Genomic DNA, 23741 nt, shown 5'->3' on the forward strand with positions numbered 1-23741 from the left:
CAAAAATATTTGTAATAAGAGGATAACCAGATTTTGTGATCAGAAACCACTTTCATTTGGTGCTGGTAGGTTTACTATGGTTTGCTCAGGTGGGTGTACATTGCAAACTGTTTTGATATCTGAGAAATAATGCAGACAAAGGAGAATCAAGCTTTACCATGCTTGAAGGGAAGAAAAATAAACACAGAGTGCCTCAGAGCTGGCAATATTTGTTGAAAATTAACAACCTCTCCCCACCCATCCTCAAAAGTAATTTTGTGAGCCATGAAACTTAAGAAGTCTATTTTTCTCTGCCTTGCCTTTATGTGGATTCCCTGTTGCCTAATGTTTTGGCTGAGCCTGCATTGTAAGCTGTGTCTCAGCATATGGAGTACTTGTCTGTCTTCTGATGAACAGGCTGTTTATCACAAAATGTGGGAAAATTTAATATCCCTTTGTCCTTTTGTTTGGTTTGACAAAATCGTCTCGTGTGGCCCTGAGTTATTGCAGGTAAGAGCAGGACTGAAAATGATGGGATCAGATGCTTTCCTTTTCTTAGGGAACAGATTGGGGGGAAAGTCCTAGCGGTAGCAGCTTTGTTTCACTCACAGGGCAGAGAAGCCCCTCATTGGGAGAACACGGAGAATTTTTGCAGCAGTCTAACCTTGGGGTATGCTCAAAGTGGGGGATGGCAGTTTGGTGACCTGAAATCATCCTTTGACAGAGCTGGGAGAATTTGTTATTCGTAATACCTCGCGTTTTAGCGGTTGACCTCAAGTGCTTTGTAAGGAGAGCAGCAGCTTAGTCCCCATTTGTGAAAGTGAGACTGAAGGAGATGCACTGATGTGGCCAAGGTCATCCCAGAGGCCAGTGGCAGAGATAGGACTTGTCTTTGTGTTCCCCAAATCTCCCCTGCTTGATAGTCTTCTGTCCACCAGCCACAAAAGCTCACAGAGGACTTGAATCACATGAATAGATCTGTTATCTACAAAGTCATGCATATAGATACCAGTCACGCAGAACTAAGCTTTGGCCCCGTTTTCATACTGAAGATTAAAGCAGCTCTGCAGAAAGTGTATTTCAACTTTCTGTCTTAAAAATATGTGGCTAATTAGGAATGTAAAGGGGCTGAACTCAGCTGCAAGACTGCTGATCTTTCCTAGTGAGACACTGCCTGCCAGCATTGTTTGGACTCCAACTAACCCTTCATTGTCTTCTATCTTGTTGAGGTCCTGAGCATGCACAGAAAAAAAAAAGGAGTGATGTCTTTATATTGTCATTTTTGGCTGTCTGCAGGATACCCTTCAGCCATTTTCAGCAGTACTCAGAAGTATTTTCTGATGGTTTTAATCTTGTTTTGCTTTTTGTTTTTGCTGGTGGCACTCTTCCATGCCCAGACACTTTAATTTTTATTTTTGTAGCTGTGTGATTCCACCTTATTAACTTGGATTCTAGTTTCATCCTTCCCAGGGTTATCTTTTTTAATGGGTGAAAAAGTGCATATGCCAGCATTCCACACTCAGAGTTCTAGTGTGTGATGTACATTGGGGAAGGAGCTGTGCTCTGCTTCAAATATCATATAGCCCTGATAAATGAGAGAAAAATTCTGTAGTGTCCAATCAGCTTTAGTTGGATTTCTTTTCAATTTAAGTACCACAGAATTTGAGTCACAATTTTTAGCTTGAAGGAGATAGGATTTATATATATATATATATATATACATATATATATATATAAGGATCCTCTGGGGAAAAAAAATTAATATTTTACAGAACAGTATTTTAAATAATGGTTTAGAAAAGATTCTGCCATGCTGCTGACTCCCAGTAGCATTAGCTATGTAAAAGCATATTAAATGCATCTTGTAGGAAAGCAAAATATTCTATTTTAATACTGGGTTTGGAAGAGTATTGCTTTTATCTATCTAGAGTTTTGCTAATAAGCTAACTGCTAAAGATCAAGCTGCTTGCATGTGTTGGGCAATAATAAGCAACTCGAACCACTTACTATATAGGCTTTTGCTTGACTGCTGTGCAGTGACTCTGGGGATTTCAGTGAGAGATACTGATCTCTGCAATGCTTCTGTAATGCTTCTGTGTGCTTTTGCCAATCAAAGGCATTTACAGTATGTCAAAACAATCAGTGATTACTGCTCTGCAGTTTTAATTCCTTCTTTTTGCAAAATAAAATAGCTTGTACTTGTGGTTTCAGTGCCCACATAATCATCTCTGCATGCTGAAGTAAAGCTTTCTTGCCTCTACATTTGGACCTGATAGGTATTTCTGCATAGTGCCTTTTTTTTTTTTTTTTTTTTTTTTCAGTGTAAAATTCAGTTGGAACACAATGGGACAGGGTCTGGTTTGAAAGCCACTCTGACAGCCTGGAATTCCTGCTTCTGAACAGCAGCTTATCCACAGCACAGAGATTTTGTGATAGCCATACAACGTGACACCTGCTGTCCTTCCAAGTGGAAAAAGAGGCATCTGGGATGCCCTTCCGCCCTGATGGGCAGAGCTGCCCCTTCCTTGACTGCTGCGGTAGCGTAAAGCTGCACAGAAAGCTGCTTTACAGGCAGAAGCAGAGAGACAAAGCTTGCCATTTCCTCTGTGTCTCAGACACGCGTTCCCCGTGTTGCAGGGGGTGTAGAGCTCTGCGGAGCAGAACACCCAGGAGAGGGTGCAGCCTCCTCTGGTTCTGCACCAGCCCTCCCAGGGAGCTCCTCCGCCCGTCTGAATGCCTCGGAGTCCCGCAGTCAGGCAGGGGGATGATTTGTGCTTCTTGTTCTCGGAGAGAAGCTCCGCATCCTCCTTGCAGAGCTCTGCAGCTCCGGTCCAACCCACCCAGCCACTGCCTCTCTCCGGGTCCCCAGCCTCGGGGCAGCGGGGAAGAAGGTTTTGCGGTTGACTACTGCCAAACCCAGCCTGTAAGAAACAGCTGGAAATACAACCTGAGATGTCGGTAATTGACCAGCACCACAGAGAGCAAAATATTCAGGCAGCGTATACATCTCAGCCTGTAAACTACAACGTAAGGAGACGGATTTGCTTGCACCTTGGTAGCCCCTAGCAACACTATGATAAAGCCCTGCTCTGGTTTGAGAGGACCAGGCTGAATTTTCTGTTCAGTGTTCCTCGCATTTGTTTAAAAAAAAAAAAAAAAAGGCACAGTTAAAAGAGGACATTTACGTCTTTAAAGCTCTGCTGTCTGCTGCTGGGTTGGCAAACAAATGCTGGGAAGTGCAGCTCTGCTGAGGTTGTACAAAAAGAAAGCAATTGTTATTCATTAAGCAGATGACAGAAACGGGAGCAAAAGGGATAAAACTCGAAATCTGAAACCACCTGCTTTAATTTTAGCCATAATTGAAGCAGCTGCCCATGATGTTGCTGATGCACGTATCGAATTTGCACGCCATGCGCTGCTCTCACTGATTTCTGTGGCAGCAAGCTCCAGCCCCCTGGCTGCTCTGGTTCAGGAGGGGATGAATCTCCTGTTTGATTGCAGGTTGTAACGGACACTTTAGAACCTATTTGTTTCCTTCCAGGAGCAAAATGCAATCGCAGTCTGGCTTTCTGATAGACAGCTGCTTTAGTCATTAGTGAGGTTTCTGTGACTACAACACTGTGTCCTAGTATGGGTGCATTTATCTCTTTTGTTCCTGGTTCGAAGCAGTGATGCTTCCTCTTCTGCTCACGCGTTTGCTCATTCACTCCCTCCCTCTCTGTCTGTCTTTGATCTTGCTGATATGGGAAATAATATCAGATCCGAATCTTCAGCATATGTAACCAAAACATCTTGTAGGATGGGAATAAATTGTGGCTGAGTGCAGCAGCAGGGCGCTGCAGTATGGCTGCTTGTGCTGCTGGCTTTCTGTCACTGCAAAACACCAGCAATTGTCAAGGAGAGCTGGGGTTATTCTGCAGCTAAATAAGCACTTAGGGGGCTCAGCAGTCACAGAGGGCTAAGGTAGTTTTTCTGGGGATGGCTGGATTGTGCAAAGCTCTTTTCTTACGGTGTCTAATGCAGGGATTCACAGAAAACACAGATTCACAGGTAAAAAGGGATGAGATCTTTCCTGATGGCAGAGAGGGTCTCATCCTTCACTGAATTCCCTGGAGATTTTGCCATTGAGTTAAGTGGCTGTAAGACAGCATTGTCACTTCGTATTCAACCTCATTACAGTACTAGTGACATAAGCCTGAGAGCTGGGGAGCTCACAGCAAAATCAGTGAAGGCAGGGAAAGTCTTGACCTCAGCTGCTCAGTGAAACGTTAGAGTGGGAGCATTAACAGACTGTCCTTGAGCTGTGTAGTGCAGATTTGCACTGTATGTGTTTCTATGTGTATGCCAGCTTTCGAAAGCTATGAAAAGCTCTTTTATGGTTTCCTGTGATGAGACATGGTCAGAGGGGATACTTGGATGAATAAAGAAATATGTCACAAAATGGGGAGCAGGTGAGCTGTGTGACAGATACGTGTGCTGTCTTTTGTCAATTCAGTGCTGCTCCTTTGCTAACAGTATGAAGTGCTGGGAATATGACATTGAGGCTTAATCCCACTTGGGATATTCCTTAGAAGATCCTCACTGCTTTGGAGCATAGCACGTTGTGTGATCTAAGATTCCCATTCCCTTCTGATCAGTGTTCCCGACTAAGCATGTCTTCATTCCTCTGCTTTGCTGATCATTTACAGCTGTTTGCTTTAGTTCATGAGAAATTCTTAAAGGGCTGAGACAGTAACTGGACTGTGTTGTTCTGTAATGCAGCCCAGAGCTGGTGCCACGTTTCAAGAGGCCAAATGAGATTCACACTCAAGTCCCAGCAGACGTTGTTCATCTCAGTTGCTGGAGTGCACATTTTTCTGGGGTCTGGTCTCTCTCTGGACATCTTCTTTGTCATAATAGAGAGGAAGATGGCTATGGAATCCAGACAGTTGAAGTGTATTACCCCTGTACTTGGTACTGCCAGCACAGCCTTTTTGTTCTGATGTGTAGATACTTCCATCTTTAAGCAAGCATCAAATGTGTTGCAGAGTGGGTCATACTGTCTACCTGACTTGGCCTCAGTTTGTAAAGTGAGTTGCTCTGTTTTTCCCTGCAGTCCTTTTCTTACTGCTGTAGTTTAATACCTGTATTTAAAAATAAATTAGAGAACAAATACCCACATTGTGGGAACTTACTTAAAACCAAATAGTTTATGTTGGAATATAATTAATTCTAAAAATATATCTTCGTCAGTTTTTTCTCTGTGTATAATGATGGAGAACACCAAGCATCCTGGTGTCGTGACGTTTCGGTTCCTTCTTAAATACAGATAAAAGTGAACGTATGCTTCCATCTTTCAGCAGTGTGTATCTTCCTTCTGTGTGGATTTAAGCTATAGATTCTCCTTTATGAATTAGTTAGCTTTTTTAAGTAAAAAACAAAACAAAACTAAACAAAAGAGTTGTGTAACTGCTGTGCCCAGTAGGCATGTGACACCTCTGACCATCACAGATTATCTCCTTCAGACCATGGTGGGCAGTGAGTGAATGATGACACGTGGCCCAGCTTACCAAAACCCCATCATCCACACCCCTGGTTCGTGCCATAGAAAAAAGACAGGGCATGGTTTGGAAGTGCTCTTACATCCCCTGATTTTGGCATAGATTCAAAGAATGCTCCACTTAGACCTAAAAATTAGGCATCCCATTTCTTTTGCAGAAAGGAGTCCTGTGATGTTACAGCTCCACATATGGCTCTGGTTTCCCTGTCCCCAACGGGTGTCCTTGCAGAAAGACCAAAAGGACTTGAATTCTTATAAAATCTACTCCTCTGAGAGCTACGTAACCAGCAGATGCTTTACAGTGAAAGAGAACATCCTTTGAAAACAATCTGGTGTTTATTAATCAACAAGAATTCAGTGTTTGGGGTCCTGCGGCAGGAAAAGGGAAAGAAAGCACATGTGGGCCTGGCCTCCTGAGTGAAAACATGCAGGTTCCATCCCAGTGCTCTGCTGAGAAGCAGATTTTGTATAGCACTGGTATGTCAACACTTTGCTCTCAGTTCCAGTGACATTTGGCAGGATTCACTATGCTTATGTTGTGACTGAGTTGCCTAAAACCCAAGCAGGAAGCCATTCACCTGCTCTCTGGTGTTGCCCTATAGATATCTAGATTCATTAGGCTCCTTCTTAGCTGGAGAGTTGTCTGGACACTTAATGTTAGATGCCCCACATATGGTCAGAAGTGCCATTTCTGGGAAGTCAGGCACTTACATCTTATTTAAAGCTGTGTTGTGTTTCTGGTTTATGTGGGTAAGCACCTGGACTCTATTATTTCTCTTGCAGAGGACTGAAAAATTAGATAGATATGGACAAGAATAAATCATGGGCCTGACCTTCTGCCTCATGACCAATGCTCACACTCAAACATGGGAAGATGGGGTCTGGGCACTGGTCTGACAAACTGAGGAGTTTGTCCCAGTTCTGGCTCTACCACAGAAAGGCACCCTCACCGTTCCTCTCTTAGCTGCTCTGCAGCTGTATCTTGAGAAATACAAAGCCAGGGATAAAATGTGAAAGAGGAGATGGAGTACAGAGGGGGACCAGTGACCAAAACCAGTTGTTAGGATGCTGCAGGGGAAGAAGAGTCCCAAGCCCTCCTCTCTAGCATGTGCTATGCATTGGGTACCACCATCACCACCAGGAAGCACTGATGAGAGATTGTCCAGTTTTCCATCTGCAGAGCCTCAGAGATGCCATCTGTTCCCCATTTGTTGCAGAAGTTATTTAGGTGGCTGTGTGAGGCAGAATTACCCTCTGTCTGGGCTTCAGTGCCTTTGATGAGGCAGCATCTGAAGTTAACACTTAAATTAAGCAGACTTGACTTTATTGCCTTTGTGTATTATAATGCTCATGAAATTATTAAAACTTTTTGTCTCGTCCTTAGACTTGGTCTTTGGTTGTCTCCCTGTAGTGTTTCTGTCACATGCTGACTTCACATGACCTGCACACCTGAAAAATCAGCAGCTGTCTTTCCTTCCCTTCCCCAGCACACAGTGGGACCTCCCAGGGGTGTGGGATACCTGGCACTAGCACTTCCATAGCTTGGTAGAGATTCTTGGAAGAGAGGCACCACATTCAGTAATAATCCTTTTTCAATTTCTGTCTCACAGATTGATGAACTCCCTGAAGGAGCTGTGAAGCCTCCAGCAAATAAATACCCCATCTTCTTTTTTGGGACTCATGAAACGTAAGTGAACGAACATGATCTGTTCCTTTGAAGAGCTCTTCTTCCACTGCAGCTAATGTCATCTCCACTGATGTTATTGGAACAAATCCTGACTTGAACCCATTGGTAGTCTGGAGATAGGTCTTATGAGCCCAGCTCGTTTGTATTGACACATGGAAGTGAAACCTGAAAGTAGATGGGAATCTGCTGTGTGGATGATCTAAGCATAAACAATAATCAGTGCCTAAGTTTCCTGCAAAGAGAAGCATTGGCATAAATTTGTTAAAGGGTCATCTGAACTCAGGACAGCAATTTTTTACTTGTGTGTGCTTGATAGCAGAGATCAGTCTGTTGTATTCAGATGTGTTGGGGATTGTGTCCTGTGGGAGAACTTGCTTGGAAGTTTGTAAAGTGAAAGGAAGCAGACCCCAGAGTCTCACACAGTCCTCACATAGCTTTAAGGTATATGCATTCCTTTGAGATTTTGTATGGGAATATTGTAGGATATCTCAGGAGTGACAGAAGAACTGAGGTTGCTGAGCTCACAGGGAAAGAAAGGGATTAGAACAGAAAGTGTAAGTTAGGCCTTGTAATTGCTACAAAATACTGACTTTCAAAGTTACAGTGTACATGTTTCTGTTTTGAACTGTGTCTGAAACAGTTAAAAAAATAAATTGCACTTTCCGTTTTGCATGGAATTTTTACAGTTAAAAACGTTTCCTTCCCCCCTTGCTGGGAACATGTTTTCTAGAATTCCTTAGGAAAAAAAAAAAAAACAACCCACAAAAGCAATTAAATTCTGATGGCTTTTTCAATTCAGTTTTAGAGGTTTGAAGCTTTAATAGAAATGTATTGTTTATTTTTAATTTTAACATTATTCCCGAATGAAATAAGCACCACAGCTCATACATGATATTTTATTTTTTAAAATCCTTAAAGGAAGCTTCTGCTTAATTAAGATCAAAATAGCCTCGCTAGTTGAAGAATCTCTTTCCATTGCTGCAATGAAGCAACCTGGTATTTGATATATTATGACCTACTACTACTATCATAAAGTAATCTAAAAAGAGTTCAAATAAACTTATGATTCTTTAAAATCAGAAGCCAAAATGTTTTCTTATGTTTTGTTTTTTAATAGAAACATTTATCTTAAGAAACACTTTGGAAAAAAAAAATTACAAGACTGACCACTTTTGTTCTGAAACTAATGAATCCCAAATTACTGATTTTTTTTTTTGTTTTTGTTTTGGATATTGTTAGCCCATTATATGACTGTAAAACCTGAAACAGGAAAACAGTTCATAGTTACTACCTTAAAAAGATAAAAACCGTAACTGTTAAAAATGAACTATAGATTGCGGGTCCTTAGTTTTGTAGCAGAGCAGTGGAGACTGCTGTAGTCTCTCAGTGGCACTGGATATATTTGAAACAAAGATGTAGGCAATTTGTCAGCGCTTACTATAAATAAAAGGCTGTAGAAATGTTTCCCTATATTACTGTTGAGCTAAATTAGGGTAGCTTATGGTAAGTTTCAGTTTTTCTTTGCTATTTGTGTTAGAACTGTTCCTAGGTATTTTTCACAAGAAGAAGACATCTCCTAGTATTTACAAAAGAAGAGATAAAATAATTTATTCAGATTTCTTACTCTTGTAGCCTTTAATATTGACAAGACATCTGTTACTTTGGAAATCACTCTTTGGCTTTCAGGTAGAAATGCATTCTTGGTGTTGTAATGATGTAACTGAGATATTTCTCAGTGAGACAACAGAGTGTGAGGACCATTCTGTCTGCTGTGTAGCTAAAAGGACACTTTCCCCAGACACTTGTCAGCTGATGCCCTTAGCCACCAGTTGGCTCTGTACTGGCAAACTTCTTGGCCAGTGGAATGATTCAAGTGAATGAAACTTTGCACATTCATAAATGCTGGAAAGAATCAGGGCATAGATTGGGCTTTAATCTGAAATGATGTTTACAGCAAGGAAGGAATCAGATCCTGTGATGAAGGTGTTGGACTGAAGGGAGCTGGGCTTTCCTCCATACTCTGCCATCAGTTTGCATTTGACCTTGGGCAAATCTCATTGCCTCAGAAGCCCATCTGCTAAAAAGGGCAACTTCCCAACCTCAAGGTGATGTTACAAGAATAAATGTGTTCTGAATGGTGGAGCTCTAAGATCCTGTGGTAAAAGGGACCACAGAGTTAATGTTCATTGCAAAGATCATCAGGAAAGTAGGACAGTGATTATAGTGAAGGACACTGTGACTTGCACAGTTCCTGCCATTGGTGACACAGAATCTTCCATGTAGGAACAAAGTGGGGATTTTTGCCTTCACTGTTTTAAATTTAGTTTAGGATTAGCCATAGTAATACCATGATACAGAGCACAATAAACACACTGGATATAGATAACCAATGAAAAGGAAATTATGCTTTCTTCAGTTTTAAATAAGTTACAACATTACTCTAAAGTATGTAGAAAAAGCAAGACAAATCATGACTCTTCTGATTATTTTCCCCTGCATTGTACTGCCTGTGCTTGAAAGTAGTTGGCCCAGTGCATAGCTGACTTAATGCACCAGCAGAGCACAAAATCCCTCCTTTGCTGTGCTGTCTAAAAAACAATTTGGCCACAAGCACCCTGTGTGTCTCATTGTTTCCTTGTATTACTCATCTGCCTATATTCACCCATTGTTTCTTGTCTTATATGAAATTATAAGATTTTTGGGAAAGAGAACATTGTTATTGTGTTTGCATGGAATCTAGCATGTGGGGGGCTTATTCCAAGAAATAAGCTCCCAGGCTTACTGGCAGTGTAGATAATAAAAAATGCCACTGCTTCTGTCCAGTGGTACAAGGGGTAAGTTTTGACTCATGGGTTCTAGGCACTCCACACACTTTAACTTTTCATATGGTACTTTTAGGTTTTCCTGGATTGGAAGTTTGACCCCTTGCCATCGCAGGGAATTATGTCACACAGTCCCTTTCAGAAACTCTTCAAGTGCCAGTTCCCTGCAGTTGCTAATATAAAAAATCAGACTTGGTTGGGTTGTTTCTTGAGAGACCCAGCGTGATTTTGCAACATCAGACATCAGGATGGTGAGCCAATCCATCAAATCAGACTGGGAGCAGTAACTCGAAGCCCGTGTGTTAATTAAATAAATAAACAAACAAAAAATAATAAGTAACACTGAAAAAAAATATGGAGTGAGTATAGGGAGGACAAGAGATGGAATGAGGATAGGGAAAATATTTGCTCTGTTAATGTGGGGTTTTTTTGAAGAGGAGGAATTTAGGTCCTTTTTTGAATGTTACCTTTGTTAAAATGCAGTGCGTTCCTTGGGCCCAAAGACCTTTTCCCATATAAAGAATATAAAGATAAATTTGGGAAGTCGAACAAGCGAAAAGGATTTAATGAAGGCCTGTGGGAAATAGAAAACAACCCTGGAGTAAAGTTTACTGGATATCAGGTAAATTACTTTCACTTCTCTTTCTCCTTATCTTCCTTGTTTTCTTTTTTGAAGACTGGTCTAAACAGTGTATGAGTGATGTGGAAAGCCCTGGTTTTGGAGGAGCTAGAAACTTCCACAGCTTTTGCAATTCTGTAATGTAAAGACAATTGTGGTCTTGCACTCTGTGACAAATTGAGCTTTAATCATACTGCAGAGCCCTTTGCTTTTTGTGATATTCTGAGGTGATGAACTGGAAAATTCTGCAGCGGATTCAGTTGAATTAAAAATAGAAGGTTTTATTTACTGCAATGGAAACATGAATAATTTCTGGCTTCTTTCTGCTGTTTTTGTTTGTCTCTGTTTCAGTACATTTTACAGAGACCTTAAGGTCACTGCACTATTGATTTTCACATTGGTAGTGTGTAACACGTAGGACACCACTGCCAAGGAAGGCTGTGAGGGTTTAGAAGGTGGAGGTTTAGGCTGCTGTAGCTGCTGTACAACAGCTCTCCCTGTTGGATGTGAATATGGAGGGGTACAAGTGTTGCTGGTGGGCTGTATAAAAACAAAGAATTTTTCTATTAAAAAAATGTGGTCCTTTGAAGGAAGAAATAGCTTCCAAAAGAAGGCAAACACACCTATTACATTATTAGCACAAAACCTTACAAACAAGAGATACAGACCACCTGCAGACAAGATGCTGCCCCTCTCAGTTCCTGTTTCATATTTACAGCCCTACAGATGTTTTGCATACACTCAGGGATTTAAAAAAATTTAGTGAATAGTCTGTGGGAGATGGGCTGTCAAAGAGCTCTCAGCCTTCTGGTCAGTGTTTGGTTTTTCCTAACAAGATCTTGCCTTTTTTTTTTTTTTGGGGGGGGGGGGGAGGAGGGTTGGGGGTGTAAAAGTCATCATTTCTCCTGAATAAGTCTCTCCTGCTGCAGCCAAAGTCTAAAAGTTTTCGTAGTTTTGCCCAAAGTAGAATATGCCCAGTCTCTCCCCTGAGAGACCCTTGATTCTCCAGCAAACATATTTTTGTTATCAGATCTTCTGTTTCTGTGTAAACCCCTCAGAACATGCTATCCCAAAATCTGCATCTGATAACTGTTTCCAAGTGGTGACTGAGAAAATTACCTTTGCAGCCCTTTTCTTGGTAACTGAAACAATAAGGTGAGCTCTTCTTGACTACAAAAATTAAAGTGTAAGCTGTCTGTTGCCAGTATTTCTGTCTTCAGTACAGAGAAAAATTAAATACTAGATTTTTAGTAATATTTTGTTGCTGATGTTATTGTTATTTTAAAAGGCAATTCAGCAGCAGAGCTCATCAGAAACTGAAGGAGAAGGAGGAAATACAGCAGATGCCAGCAGTGAGGAGGAAGGTGATCGGGTAGAAGAGGATGGAAAAGGGAAAAGAAAGAATGAAAAAGCAGGCTCAAAACGGAAAAAATCCTATACTTCAAAGGTTATTTTCTGAGTTTTTCTTTGATACCTATGTGCATTGATAATTAGAATACTGTCCACCTCTTGGCAATCTCTTCTTCCTTCTTCAGTATTATGATTCTGGTGGGACAATGATGGTGTTCTAACAGGCAAAGGGAAGAGTTCTTGCTTCTGTAGACAGACTTGGTGAGACAGCAGCTGAAGTATTCTGCCCTGTTCTAGAGCCCACACTTTGAGCAGGAGGTGACAGGTAGGGAGGGAGTTGAGAAAGACTGAAAAAAAAAACCCATGTAAAGATGTTTTGATAGATCCACACACACAAAACCAATATTCTTAGGAGTGTGCCTCCAGGGAGACATGAGTTCACTTTGGTTCCTGTCTGGGAGAATTCAAGCTTCCCTCTCCTGTCTCCAGTGTGAATGCCCCAGATGCCATGGTACAAGATAGAGCAGGGTGAGATGTGCTCAGCTGCTCCTCTTAAATCAGAGTGTAAGATAACTCAGTGCAGGATACAGAATGGGGGGGAAGAACTAATTTACAAAGCAGGGCACTCAATTTGTAGATAAAAGACCTGCACTGTAGTACCTACCTGACATGTTAATACCTAAGTAACAGCACAGATGAGGAAGCTAAGAGTGATGTGTCTCAGACTGGATCATAATGGCAGGTGAATGTAGTCACCTGGGTGAAAGGGAGCAACTTTGGGTTCAGAAGTGCTTCCAATTCATCACCTGAGTGAAAGGAAAAAACATTACAGTCATTTCTGTGTGTGCCTCCAGGTCTGTGCTTTGCTTTAAAAATGTGGAAAGTGTTGCAGAGTCATATTCTTTCACATTCATGTTGTTCTTCTCTAAAATGAACACTAAATGAAATTAAAAGAAGCAAGCAAACAATGTCATCCAGGCTCAGTTTGGGGGAGAAAGGGGATTTTTGTGGTTTATCCACTGAACAAAATGTATTAAGTAATTTCACCCCCTTTGTGTGTTTTACATTACAAATGCAGGTCTGGTCTACCATCTTCTTTTCAGAAGACTCTGAGCAAACGGAGGATTAGGAAAATGGTGGCTTAATGCCACAATTTATCCTTTTGTACTATAGAATTGCATAACATAAAGGAAGCAGAAAAGATGTATTGGTTCCACATGGCTTTAATGTTAATATATTAAAGCTGACAGCACTAAAAAAAAAAAAAAAAAAAAAAAAAGTATAGAAAGAGGCTCTGCTAATGTTATTCTCATTTTACATCTCTGTGTTTAATCAAAACTTTTGTCAAGCTGGCACCATATGTTTCATTAACTAGCAAAACCTACAGGTGACCCAACACTAATACCCATCTCCGATTACTGTGTCTGTCAATTGTCCTGCCAACCAGGGTTGGACACAGAATTTCTCCTTTTGCCTCACTGATGGGAATAACTCCAACTGCTTCACCTGAAAAACATGTTTTGCCCCACATGTCCCTCCCCAATATTCATCTTGAACAGGGAACCACGTGATCAGACAGCATTCCACATGCATTGCAAAAGTGTCTTTCCTGAAGCTTAGTTTTTACTTTTTAACTTCGTTTTTGGTCATTTTAGAAATCCTCCAAGCAGTCACGGAAATCTCCTGGAGATGAAGATGATAAGGACTGCAAAGAGGAAGAAAATAAGAGCAGCTCTGATGCTGGAGACGCAGGCAATGACACAAGAAACACTTCTTCAGATTTGCAGAAAACCAGTGAAGGGGTAATCTTCTGTTACTTACTCACTTCCCATGCAATTTCCTACTGGGGGGCTTCAGAGAAAAGTTGCATTGCAGTGAGCTGGGCATATCACATGCCATCTTTTAATGTTTCATTTCTGTGCTCAGAATGTGTCTAGAACAGAAACATGGGACTGGTCCCTGCACCGGTAAAAATTTTGCTCTATAGAAACAACTGAATGAGAAAAGATACTCTAAGCATTATTTTTGTTCCAACACTTGTATGGTTGTCAGCTGAGAGGAACTACTGAAAACCACGAGCTGGAATGATGCAAAATTGATGTGAGAGCAGAATCAAGACTGTTGGCATGATGTATTTTGGCTCACTGAACAGTGGGAGCCTGCTTATCCTTTCACAGTTGTTTAAAATTTGTGCAGTCCCACTGACTTCTTTGTAGTTCATGAGGGCTCGTGTGCACTTTACAGAGTCTCCATACTGCAGGTATTAGGGCAGCTTTTTCACTTGGAATGTGACCTTCTAAGGAGGGGATACACAGCCAGCTCCAGAGCAGGTTCATGTGACCTCCTTTTATGTTTGTCACTTGTGTGTCCATACCTACTATTTTGTTGTGGCCACAACAGAAGGGAAGGCTGCTGAGCAGGGGAACTGGCATGGGAATTGGTTGTCAGGCACCTTTAGCAACCACTGCCACTTCTGAGCCTCTGGAGCAGCACAAGCCTGCCTGCCCCAGCACTTACAGCTCTGACTCGGGACCGGGTCTTGTGCTGTGTCCATGCCAGGGCCCTGCCCCGTGGCCAGCAGCCAGGGTGGTTGTCACAGCAGCTGCTGAGTGACACGAATCCCCAGGTGTGGGAGGAAGCAGCCAGCTCAGCTCTCATCTGACATTGTCCCCAAGGTGCCTTAGCACCCTGCTGTGTGCTCAGCCTCAACCCTTTCCCACAGAACACAACCTCTGGGGGGCTGCCCTTGTCTTGCACTCAAAGACACCTCTCAGAACATCCTTTCCCCGGTCTCTCTGTGGTACACTGTCCATGTTTTGTGGCTCTTTGACTCAGGAAGACTTTGACATGTGGCCCATGAAGTGAGGAAAACAACATCCCCTTACACTCTCCCATACCCTCTGAACAAGCATCTGTCTTGAGCCAGAGACTGACACCAGGAGCCTCTTCCTCTCCACAGTGCACCCACATAATTTTAGAGTTTGGAGCTGATGAGTGTGGTGAATGTGTAGTGCATGTGTTGCCCACGGTCTGGGTGGTGAACCCTGGAGTTTCATGTCTTCAAATAGGTATTTGATTAAGAAAGCTGGCCATAAGGTCCATCAGAGGTTGCTAGAGGTTTAGGAGAGCAGTGCCAGGGGATATGGCTGTGAACTTCAGGCATGTTCTCCATGTTATGACAAAATGCTTGCTGAGTTAGATCAGTCATGGATTAAGTGACTAAAGTCACATAGGATGTTGACTTTGTGGCTGATGATATTCACATGTCTCTTCTTTCTGTGTGTGACATGGTTGGAAATGCTGGGGAGGTAGAATGCAGAATGCTGAAAGAACATTATGGTGTTCTGCAGCTTTTTCAGGATTGCAGATATTTCAGTCCCTGTGCTGTCAACAGTGTCTGTGTCCTTCCTGCCAGCATCAACTCCACAGAAATACTCACAGTCAACATTGTCATACCCACACCCATGTGAGGAGCTGGTTCTGCTCTGCATTTGTGCTTGACCTCACACTTGAAAGACCAGTCTTTAACCAGATTTCCAGTGCTTTTAACACCATGGGAAAGGTTGAGTTTTAGTAGCATATATTCAAGAGAGATGGAGAGACAGTTTTACAGGCAATTTAAGGTAAAAGCACTGAGGAATTCACATTTTAATCCAGATTATGTCACATGGGGCGTTTCTTCCATAGAATCAGCATTTCGCATGTAAATCCTCTTTTTAGTTTTTGTCAGTAGTGCAATTCTCTTTCAGGACCAGGAGGGGACACTCTTCCCCCTAGCATCCTTAGGGCCAGACCAGGTGTCTAGTTAGAAGGTACCCCTTCAGCAGACACATGACACTTTGGGAATGAGTAATCAGATGACTTTTTTTTTCCAATGGGTGGTAAGCAGCCAGTCACACAGCCTGCGTCTGGAACAACCTCCTGGGGGGTCGGCTGACCTGCAGCCACGTCTGTGAGTCTGCTGGAGGGTGTTGAGCTCCTGCAGCCCATGCACTTGGACTTCCCTTCTGTAGAAAGAAAGGTTGAAAGAGACCAAAATGTGCCCTCCGAGCTGTGATATGGTCCTCTTGTTCACATGCATGAATTCAGAAGAATTTCTAGGTCTGCTAAAAGACACCATCGTAGATGAGGTTATGGTCTCTTTAAAATCATTCTGCTTAGAAGAAGATCATTGGACCAGCAACACGCAGGCTGAGGAGGATGGGCTTCCTCCTCCTCCTCTTCCTCCCCGGTGTGCAGCCCAGGAGCTCTGCACCCACCGCTGGGGCTGTGCCGGGCCGGTCCAGCTCAGGGTCCGGAGCTGCCCATGAGATGGCGCCAGGCGACCACCAAAGGGAGCCCGGGGTGCATCCCTCCCCCTTCACCGGCGGGGGAAAGAATTTGTTTCACAATGGCTTCGAGAAGGGTACTGTGAAGGCAACGAGACAAGAAATACAAGCGTCAGGGCCCTTATCTCAAGGACAGGGGGTTCACCCACTGCTTTTGCCGCCGGCTGCTTAAAAGCTCTCTGGTGGTGGAGGCCAGGAAGGGCCGTGGAAAGCTGGTGAGCAGAGGCTCTGGGTTCAGCTCCCTTACCTGTAGTATTCCCCACGGGATGCATCCTGGAGAGCCTCTGGGTCCTGTGCTCTGCAGGTCTGTGACCAGGCAGGAGTTGCCTAAAAGACACGAGCTGCTTTTCTCGTAAAAATACTCATGCTAATGAGGAAGTGCTTTTGTTTTATAGTGCCTGGACTGCAGGCTGGAGACACATCTGCCCTCTGCAGACCAGAGGGAACCTTGCCTTTTAATCCTGCTCTTACCCTCAGCATCATGAGGATCTTCTTGAAGGGTTAACAACTGAAGTCAAATGATTGCAGGAGCATCTTCATCTATATTTTTAAATGAAATTTCTAACCTGCAGGTGGTAGAGAAAAGCTTTAAAATGTGAAGTGATGGCTTCCTAAAGATTCAAAACCCAGAGCAAATAAAAGTAATTTCAAAGCTATGATATTTTTTCAGCCAATTTCATACTTTTCAAGAGCTCAACTTGTGATTTTTTTCTTTATCCCTGGGGTTGACAAAGCTGCTCTCTTTTCTATCCCTCAGTTTCTCAACTATTCTTGAGGACTACAGGCACTCTCAACAGAAGAGACATTAGCTTCACAGACTCAGCCACATTTTGTAATTGTGTCCTGCCTCTACCTGTTTCTCAGGCTCTCCTTTACTGCTGTTCTTTGGCTGACTTTTTCCCCAGAAAAATGCAAACCTGAAACTCAGGGTTTTGTTACCTGATATTAATCAACTAATAACAAGACAGCCCATCCCAGAGTCTTCTCAAGAGTCACAGACCCACCTCCATGGCAGTCCTCTGCTGTTAAACACTAAATTGTTCTGACTGTCTCAAAATACCACATGGACACAATATTCCAGTGGAAAGGTGTTCATGGCTCTGTGTTGTTTACTTCCTGTGGTACAAAATTACCTTGTAAATCAGTGAATTCATAGCAGCAGGTTTACATTCCACATTAAAATCTCTGGTGACTTGTGTCTTTGGTTCTTGGTTGGCATAACTCTGACTCTTTATAACTCAACACCTAAGTTGCTTTTCATTTCCACTCTCTGGATACCCACATAATGATGTTTGAAAGCTGCCTGTAGTCCCTGCCCAATTATAGAGTATCTGAATGTTAAGGTCAGCACTCGGGGTATGTGGTAAATTTTTCTTTTGGTATTCATTATTTTAGTTGCAGTCTGGGCACTGTGCTGGTAAATGAGGCATTCCCTTTGTGTATGGCTGTATGTGGCTGCTTTCAGGAGGTGAATGATTTTACTTTGAAAAACAGTATTTGAAAACTAATGGAGTTATTGGAAATTAAATACTTTTTTTTTTACTCCTGGTATGGCCTGAATCTTAAAGTGGGGTAAAGGACTGTGATCTTTTTACTCATGCTGACAATCAGTTACTAACATGGGAGTCAGTGGATCTATTTGTGGAGGCAACTGCTTGCCAGCATGAATAAGGGGATCAAAATCTGGTCCAAAATTACTGCCATCTGATACTATTGCAATTGGGAGAACATATTTAAAACAGCTTGTGTCCAGGACATGTTTTTTGTTGTGATGTTCCTGTAAGGTAGCAACAATTCCAGTTACGGCTGTGAAAGACAAGTGTTAGGGCCAAACTGGCCAGAGAAATGCAGGTGCTTGAGTCATTCTGATGTGGTTGTGAGAAGTTTGGTTCCTTTACTCTTCCTTCTTTACTTCTCCTGAATAACACTGGTGCACCTGCATAAGATTTAGGGGTTTATCAACACTAAAAGCACAGCATTTAGGGCTCTATTCAATGTAAAAGCATTTACATGGGCATTTTTCTAGAAAATTAAAACAGTTTTGTTTTGTGTTTTTTTGTTTTTTTGTTTTTTTAGCAATTTGAGGTTAAAATCTACCCCTCAAAAAATTTTGCAAAAATATGTTTATTGCATGGTAATTTTTTTTTTTAATGTTGAAAATACTGGTATACTCTCTGGTGTAAAGAGGTGTGTTTTCTACTGCCTTCCTATAGCTCAGGGAAACAGTAGTAGGAGACAACTCAGGAGAAGCACATATGTCTGAATGCAAGTTGAGATTAAAGTATCTGGTATAGATGGAATATGTTCTTTGCATTTCTGTGTACACTGAATCCTGTCACCATTTTGACCTGAAAGCAACATAGAATAACAAGAGCAAGAATAACAAGAGCAAGTAAATAATTATTCTTCTGCCCATCCAGCAGGAGCCTTTAAAGTACAGAATGCCTGAGTCTCTCACCGGGCACTGTTGAAGAAGGAATTTTCAGTGCCAGAAAAAAAAAAAAAAACAACCAAAAAAAGCAGTTTATGGGTTTAGTTTTACTGCCTGCTCTCTGCACTCGCTGTTCTTAAATTTTATTGATGACTGAAATGCCTCACTCAAAGCAGTCAGATCTATGCCCTTTCCTTTGTGTGCAGCAGTGCTGGTCAGTGCAGCACAAATTGTGCCATCTTACTGTAATGCTGAGAGACTTGTTCAAACAAAGATGATGTGTGTGGATCTGTTTCTGAAGAGACATGAAACCATGGAGACCATGGAAACGGCGCAGCTCTGCCGCATCCTTGTGCAGCGGCTGCGAGGGAGCCTGGCAGCACCTGCTGCCTGGGGAGGGGAGGCAGCAGCAGCCCCTGCACAGCCCGGGGGGCTGCCTGCCTTATGGGGAGAAGAAAATTGCTGACTTATGGGGCTCCTAGGAGGCAAAATGTGTGTCATGCTGGAAGCTCGTACTGGAAACTCAAAATGCTAGAGGATGATTTGCATACCTGGCTCTTTGTTGTCCTTCTTATGCCACAGTCTGTGAAACACTGGGGAGTGGAATTATTAATATTCCCAGTGCCCCGCATGACAGTGGTGCCTGGCAACCTTCTAGCCTTAGCCTAGAGGGGAATTGTAGTTAGTAAGTGGGAAGGTTTCATGCTCCAGGACAGTTTTCCTTACTGGATCTGAGAGTGACACCATAGGGATCGACTTTCACCACTGATCCTGCCTGTCACTGCAGGGTGGCAGCTGCCATTAAGAACTTTAGCAGAAGGCATGGTTTGATTGACTCATCATTTGTAGTTGTGTTAATGGGTGTCTGCACTTCCCTCTGAAGGGAAACAACAGTGAACCTCTCCAAGCCACCATCTCCAAAGCATCTCTAAGTGTAATATCATTGACTCTTAAGCAGGAGAGGTCAATGGAAGTGTGGTGCTCTGGATGAGTGCAATGTTACACCTTTTTGGGGGAGGCAGGGCTCCAGCAGTTCCTGTGAGCCATCATTACATGCATCTGCATTTTATAATAACCCTTTATAATGTGTCATTGGTCAGGACGTACCAGGACCTCTCACCTGGAAAGCAGAGGTTTCCATTACTTACTGTTTGCAAACTCCTTGCCAAGGAGAGAAGAAGCACTTAGAGCAAACACAACACAGCAACCAGGCTGCACAGTGGGCATTTGTGTGCTCTTATTCTCTCAGATGGAGAAGCATAGACTGCTGTAGCCATGGCATCATGCAGAGCAGGTATGATGAGCCAAAGGGGAGAGAGTTCAGGCAGCAAACTGCTCATGCACAGGTGTTAAAATGTCTTCTTTTCATACCCTTCTTCAGATCCAGTGTAAAATGGGTGTTCATCTTCAGTGGATTTAACCTGTACTCCCCCGTGTATTCCTTGGAGTTGATTTTTTTTCTTAGCTGATCACATCAAATACAGCACTAATTCCTTTGTAGTCCTTGTGTGTTGTGCTTCTGTCCATCCATCAGAGTGTGGCTGGACAAGCATTCACATTCTGAATTCTTAATGATGGAGAGGGACATCTTGCTCAGGGTCAGGCAGCCATGGAGCATTGCATGTCCTTGTGCTGTTGGACCAAAGTGATGTGTCCCTCTGCCTGTAGGTGAGTTTTCAATCTCTGTTTAACCTGAAGAAATGAGGATTTGGAGACATTTGCCGTGATCACATGAGGACACTGATCCTGTTCCCACTAATGTCAGGGGAAGCAAGAGCTGTCCTTGACTCAGCCATGAAGTGAGAGCTTCTTCCTTTTCTGTCATGACCTCACAGTGAATGTCAAGCCAAACTGTTTCCTTTTCAGAAGCACCATTCAGATACCTTAGCTGACTGTTTATCTTCATCCTTGCAAAGTGTTCCTTTGTCTGAACAACAGGCTCTTTCTCTCTCAAGGTGCTCAGGAATACAGCAGTGCCTCAGCATGAAGCTCAGCAGTGGTTTAGTGCAGTGGAAGAATGCAAAGTTTGGTTGTGTGTGAAGTACACTACAAGATGTGCAATTAAGTGATTGGGGAAAAAAAAGAAACCACATACATGACTCAGGCTCCTTCTTTGAGTAAAGACATAAATGTTTACTTTTAAACTGTATTCTTTAATGTTTTTTACTGGATTGTTTAGTTGATGTAACATAAACAGTTTTCTCTTAAAAAAATTACTTTCAAACAGACCAGGTGGTTACTTGTACCTGAGACTTTGAAGTGTGAGAATACAGCATTAATTACGTCAAGTTTTTTGCAGGGTGCCTTTTCTTACATTAAATGTGATTTTATTTGTTTTTTTCTTTCTCTCTTTCAGACTTAACCAACATAATGACTGCTGAATATTAAGGGAAAACATGAGAAGGTTACATGTTTGGTTGTCTAATATTCTTGGATTTGATATGAGTCACCACATCTGTTCATTAGCATCATTAACAGCATCCCAGTTTGTATGCACATTATTCACATTCCTATCTGTTGTGTTTGCAGAAATGACATTTTACCCTTTTTTCTAAGGGTTACTTTTTGATTTTCTTATTATTTGGTTGCATGAAGTTGCCCTTTGCCAGTGGCTGAGGTTTATGAAGATATCACATACTTGAACATGTTTTAGATTCCTTTTCTAGATAGAAAAGGTGTAACTCCAGATTATATTATTCTAAATGAACATTTACAAAAAAAAAAACCAAGTAAATCTTAGAAATTAGTCCCCTCCATATGAGACTACAACAGTTTCTTCCACCTCCAAACATAATTTCAAATTTCCCTATACCCATACTTTGTTGATTTTTGATCAGTTTACAACATAAAAGAAAAATTCTTCAGTTGAGATCACCGCCAAGTTCAATAATGTAATAAAATACCTTTCCTTATTAGAAGTACTTAGCTAGTTATACTCTTAATACTTCTCAAAACCATGATGTAATGTACACTATCTGACTTAGTTCCTATATGTGGAGTTAGTGAAAGTCTTTTTGTGTTTCTTTAGATTAATACAAGGATTTTTTCCAATGCCAACACAATTTGAAATCATTCGTTTGGATGCTTTCCATTTTTAAGCTTACTGTGATATAGAACCCTATGGGAAACCAAAAGAAAACATCAATTTTAAATAATGGAGGAAAGGCTTAAAAAAGGATGCTGTCATTCTGGCTTTTTTTTCCGTTTGGAAATAGAACTAGACTAGTAAGTAAGCATTCCAAATCCATTATTCTGTGTACATTATTGTTGCTATTGTGATAATAGAGATTTTTATTTATTTTTATGCCAGCTTTTATTGTGAAAACATATTTAGTCTGGTTTTATCAATCCTTGTTATGCTTGTCTTTGGAACATCTTTTGCGTATTCAAGGTTTGTAGTTGACGAGTTTACTGTAAAAAATGAAAAAAAAAACCACAACAAAAAAACAAAAAAGAAAACAAAAAGAAAACAAAAAAATGTATTGTTTTTACAGAATAAATTTATTGGAATGTGTATTGGGAGTAAGGTTTGAGGTTGTAAGCAACTAAGTTAGCGTCATATTTGGCTTCATACGTGTAATAATGTGAGGTATTAATGTAAGTCAAGTATTAAAGCAAAACATTCTGTTAACATGAGTTGACCATAATAGATACAAGTGCAGGTGAGATCTTTATTTTTTCTGTACTTTGCCTTTTCTGGATAACAGGAGGTTATTAAATTCACCTTGAATGTATTCAACGTTTCTTTAAAAACATGAGGAGTAACATCAGAGGCTCAAATACCTGAGTGTGAGACAGGAGGTCCTCCTGCAGCCCAACAGCTCTGGGTTTGTGTTCCTTGGAGGACGTACTGGGGTGGAGTTACCCAAATTCTTGTGTACATGGAAGGAGCCCGTGCCAGGGAGGCTGGGTGCTGGAGGAAATGATGGCTAAGTTCCTTTTTGCCAAGAAGCATTGACTGAGATGTGCTGTGGTTGTTTTGGACCTTCCCCTTGGGGCTGGAGGTAAAAAACCATGGGTTCTCTCTTCCAAGCACTGCTGGGAACTGCACCTCAGTGTTCAGTGGGAGAGTGTTAAAGCATTAATTTCTTGCTGCTCTCTAAGTCCCCCTTTTCAGGGCAAACCACACATGTGCATGAGCTGATGCTTTCCTGTTACTGATTAGGTTTAAAAAGAAAATTTTCTAAATCGAAACATCCAAAATCAACATCCTAAAATAAAGTGTTTCCAGTTAAAATGTATCAGCTGATTTCATCTGTGAGAAAGGCACTAAAGGTACTGCTTTTAGTATAAATACACAGAGAAGTCACAGAAATTGTTGTAATTGCAAATAGAAACATAAACCACACAAACCAAGATTGCTGTATTTACTGCTGCTGCTCATGACCCAACAGAATTAGCAAAAGTAGCTGCAGAGAAGAAAGCAGCCAAAAAAAAAAAAAACCTCCAAAAAGCCTCCAAAAAAACCCTCCTCTCTGAAAATTCATGGCACAGTGTAAGGCATGATTGCTCCAGGTAACGAGCCCTCTGTGCCCAGCTCAGAAGTGCTCGTGAGCAAGTGCTTAACTTCCAGGAGATGAGCAGTCCTTGCAGAAGTGAATCCCTAAAAGATTTAACAAAGCTATATGATTTGCTTATCATATGTGGAGTTTTACCATAAGAGTTGGTTGCTTCTTAAAAAGATTTCTTGGGATTTTTAACAAGGCTGACCCACAAGGCATACTTTTTAACAAATAAAACATGTGCATGTGACAGAGTTATGTATGTTAATTTTTGACACTTCAAAATGTTGACCTTCACATTCTACAGTAGCTTTGTGTAGGGATTGGTAGCACTGATATTCTTCAGTGTGTGAAGGCTGAACACTGACATCATTATTATTATTTAACTTCATGCAGTATTTCTAAAACTGTCAAAGCAGCTTATTTAAAAATAGCTCTGTGAATTAGCAACTCCACTGCAGTGCAAAGTCACAATGTTGAGAAG

The 23741-nt window shown here is 41.7% G+C and overlaps 1 protein-coding gene across 1 annotated transcript in view; it reads left to right on the top strand.

Moving 5' to 3' along the window:
• Positions 1-22489, top strand: part of HDGFL3 (HDGF like 3) — a 38611-nt gene extending 16122 nt beyond the window's left edge. The window contains exons 2-6 of the mRNA XM_071754401.1: positions 7129-7205; positions 10511-10649; positions 11935-12093; positions 13652-13798; positions 21112-22489. Of these exons, the coding sequence (XP_071610502.1) occupies positions 7129-7205; positions 10511-10649; positions 11935-12093; positions 13652-13798; positions 21112-21117 (528 nt within the window). The 3' untranslated portion in view covers positions 21118-22489. The remainder of the gene's footprint in view (positions 1-7128; positions 7206-10510; positions 10650-11934; positions 12094-13651; positions 13799-21111) is intronic.
• Positions 22490-23741: the final 1252 nt, after the last annotated feature.

This window comes from Heliangelus exortis, chromosome 11 (genome assembly GCF_036169615.1).
Source record: "Heliangelus exortis chromosome 11, bHelExo1.hap1, whole genome shotgun sequence".
In the NCBI taxonomy this organism is placed as follows: domain Eukaryota; kingdom Metazoa; phylum Chordata; class Aves; order Apodiformes; family Trochilidae; genus Heliangelus; species Heliangelus exortis.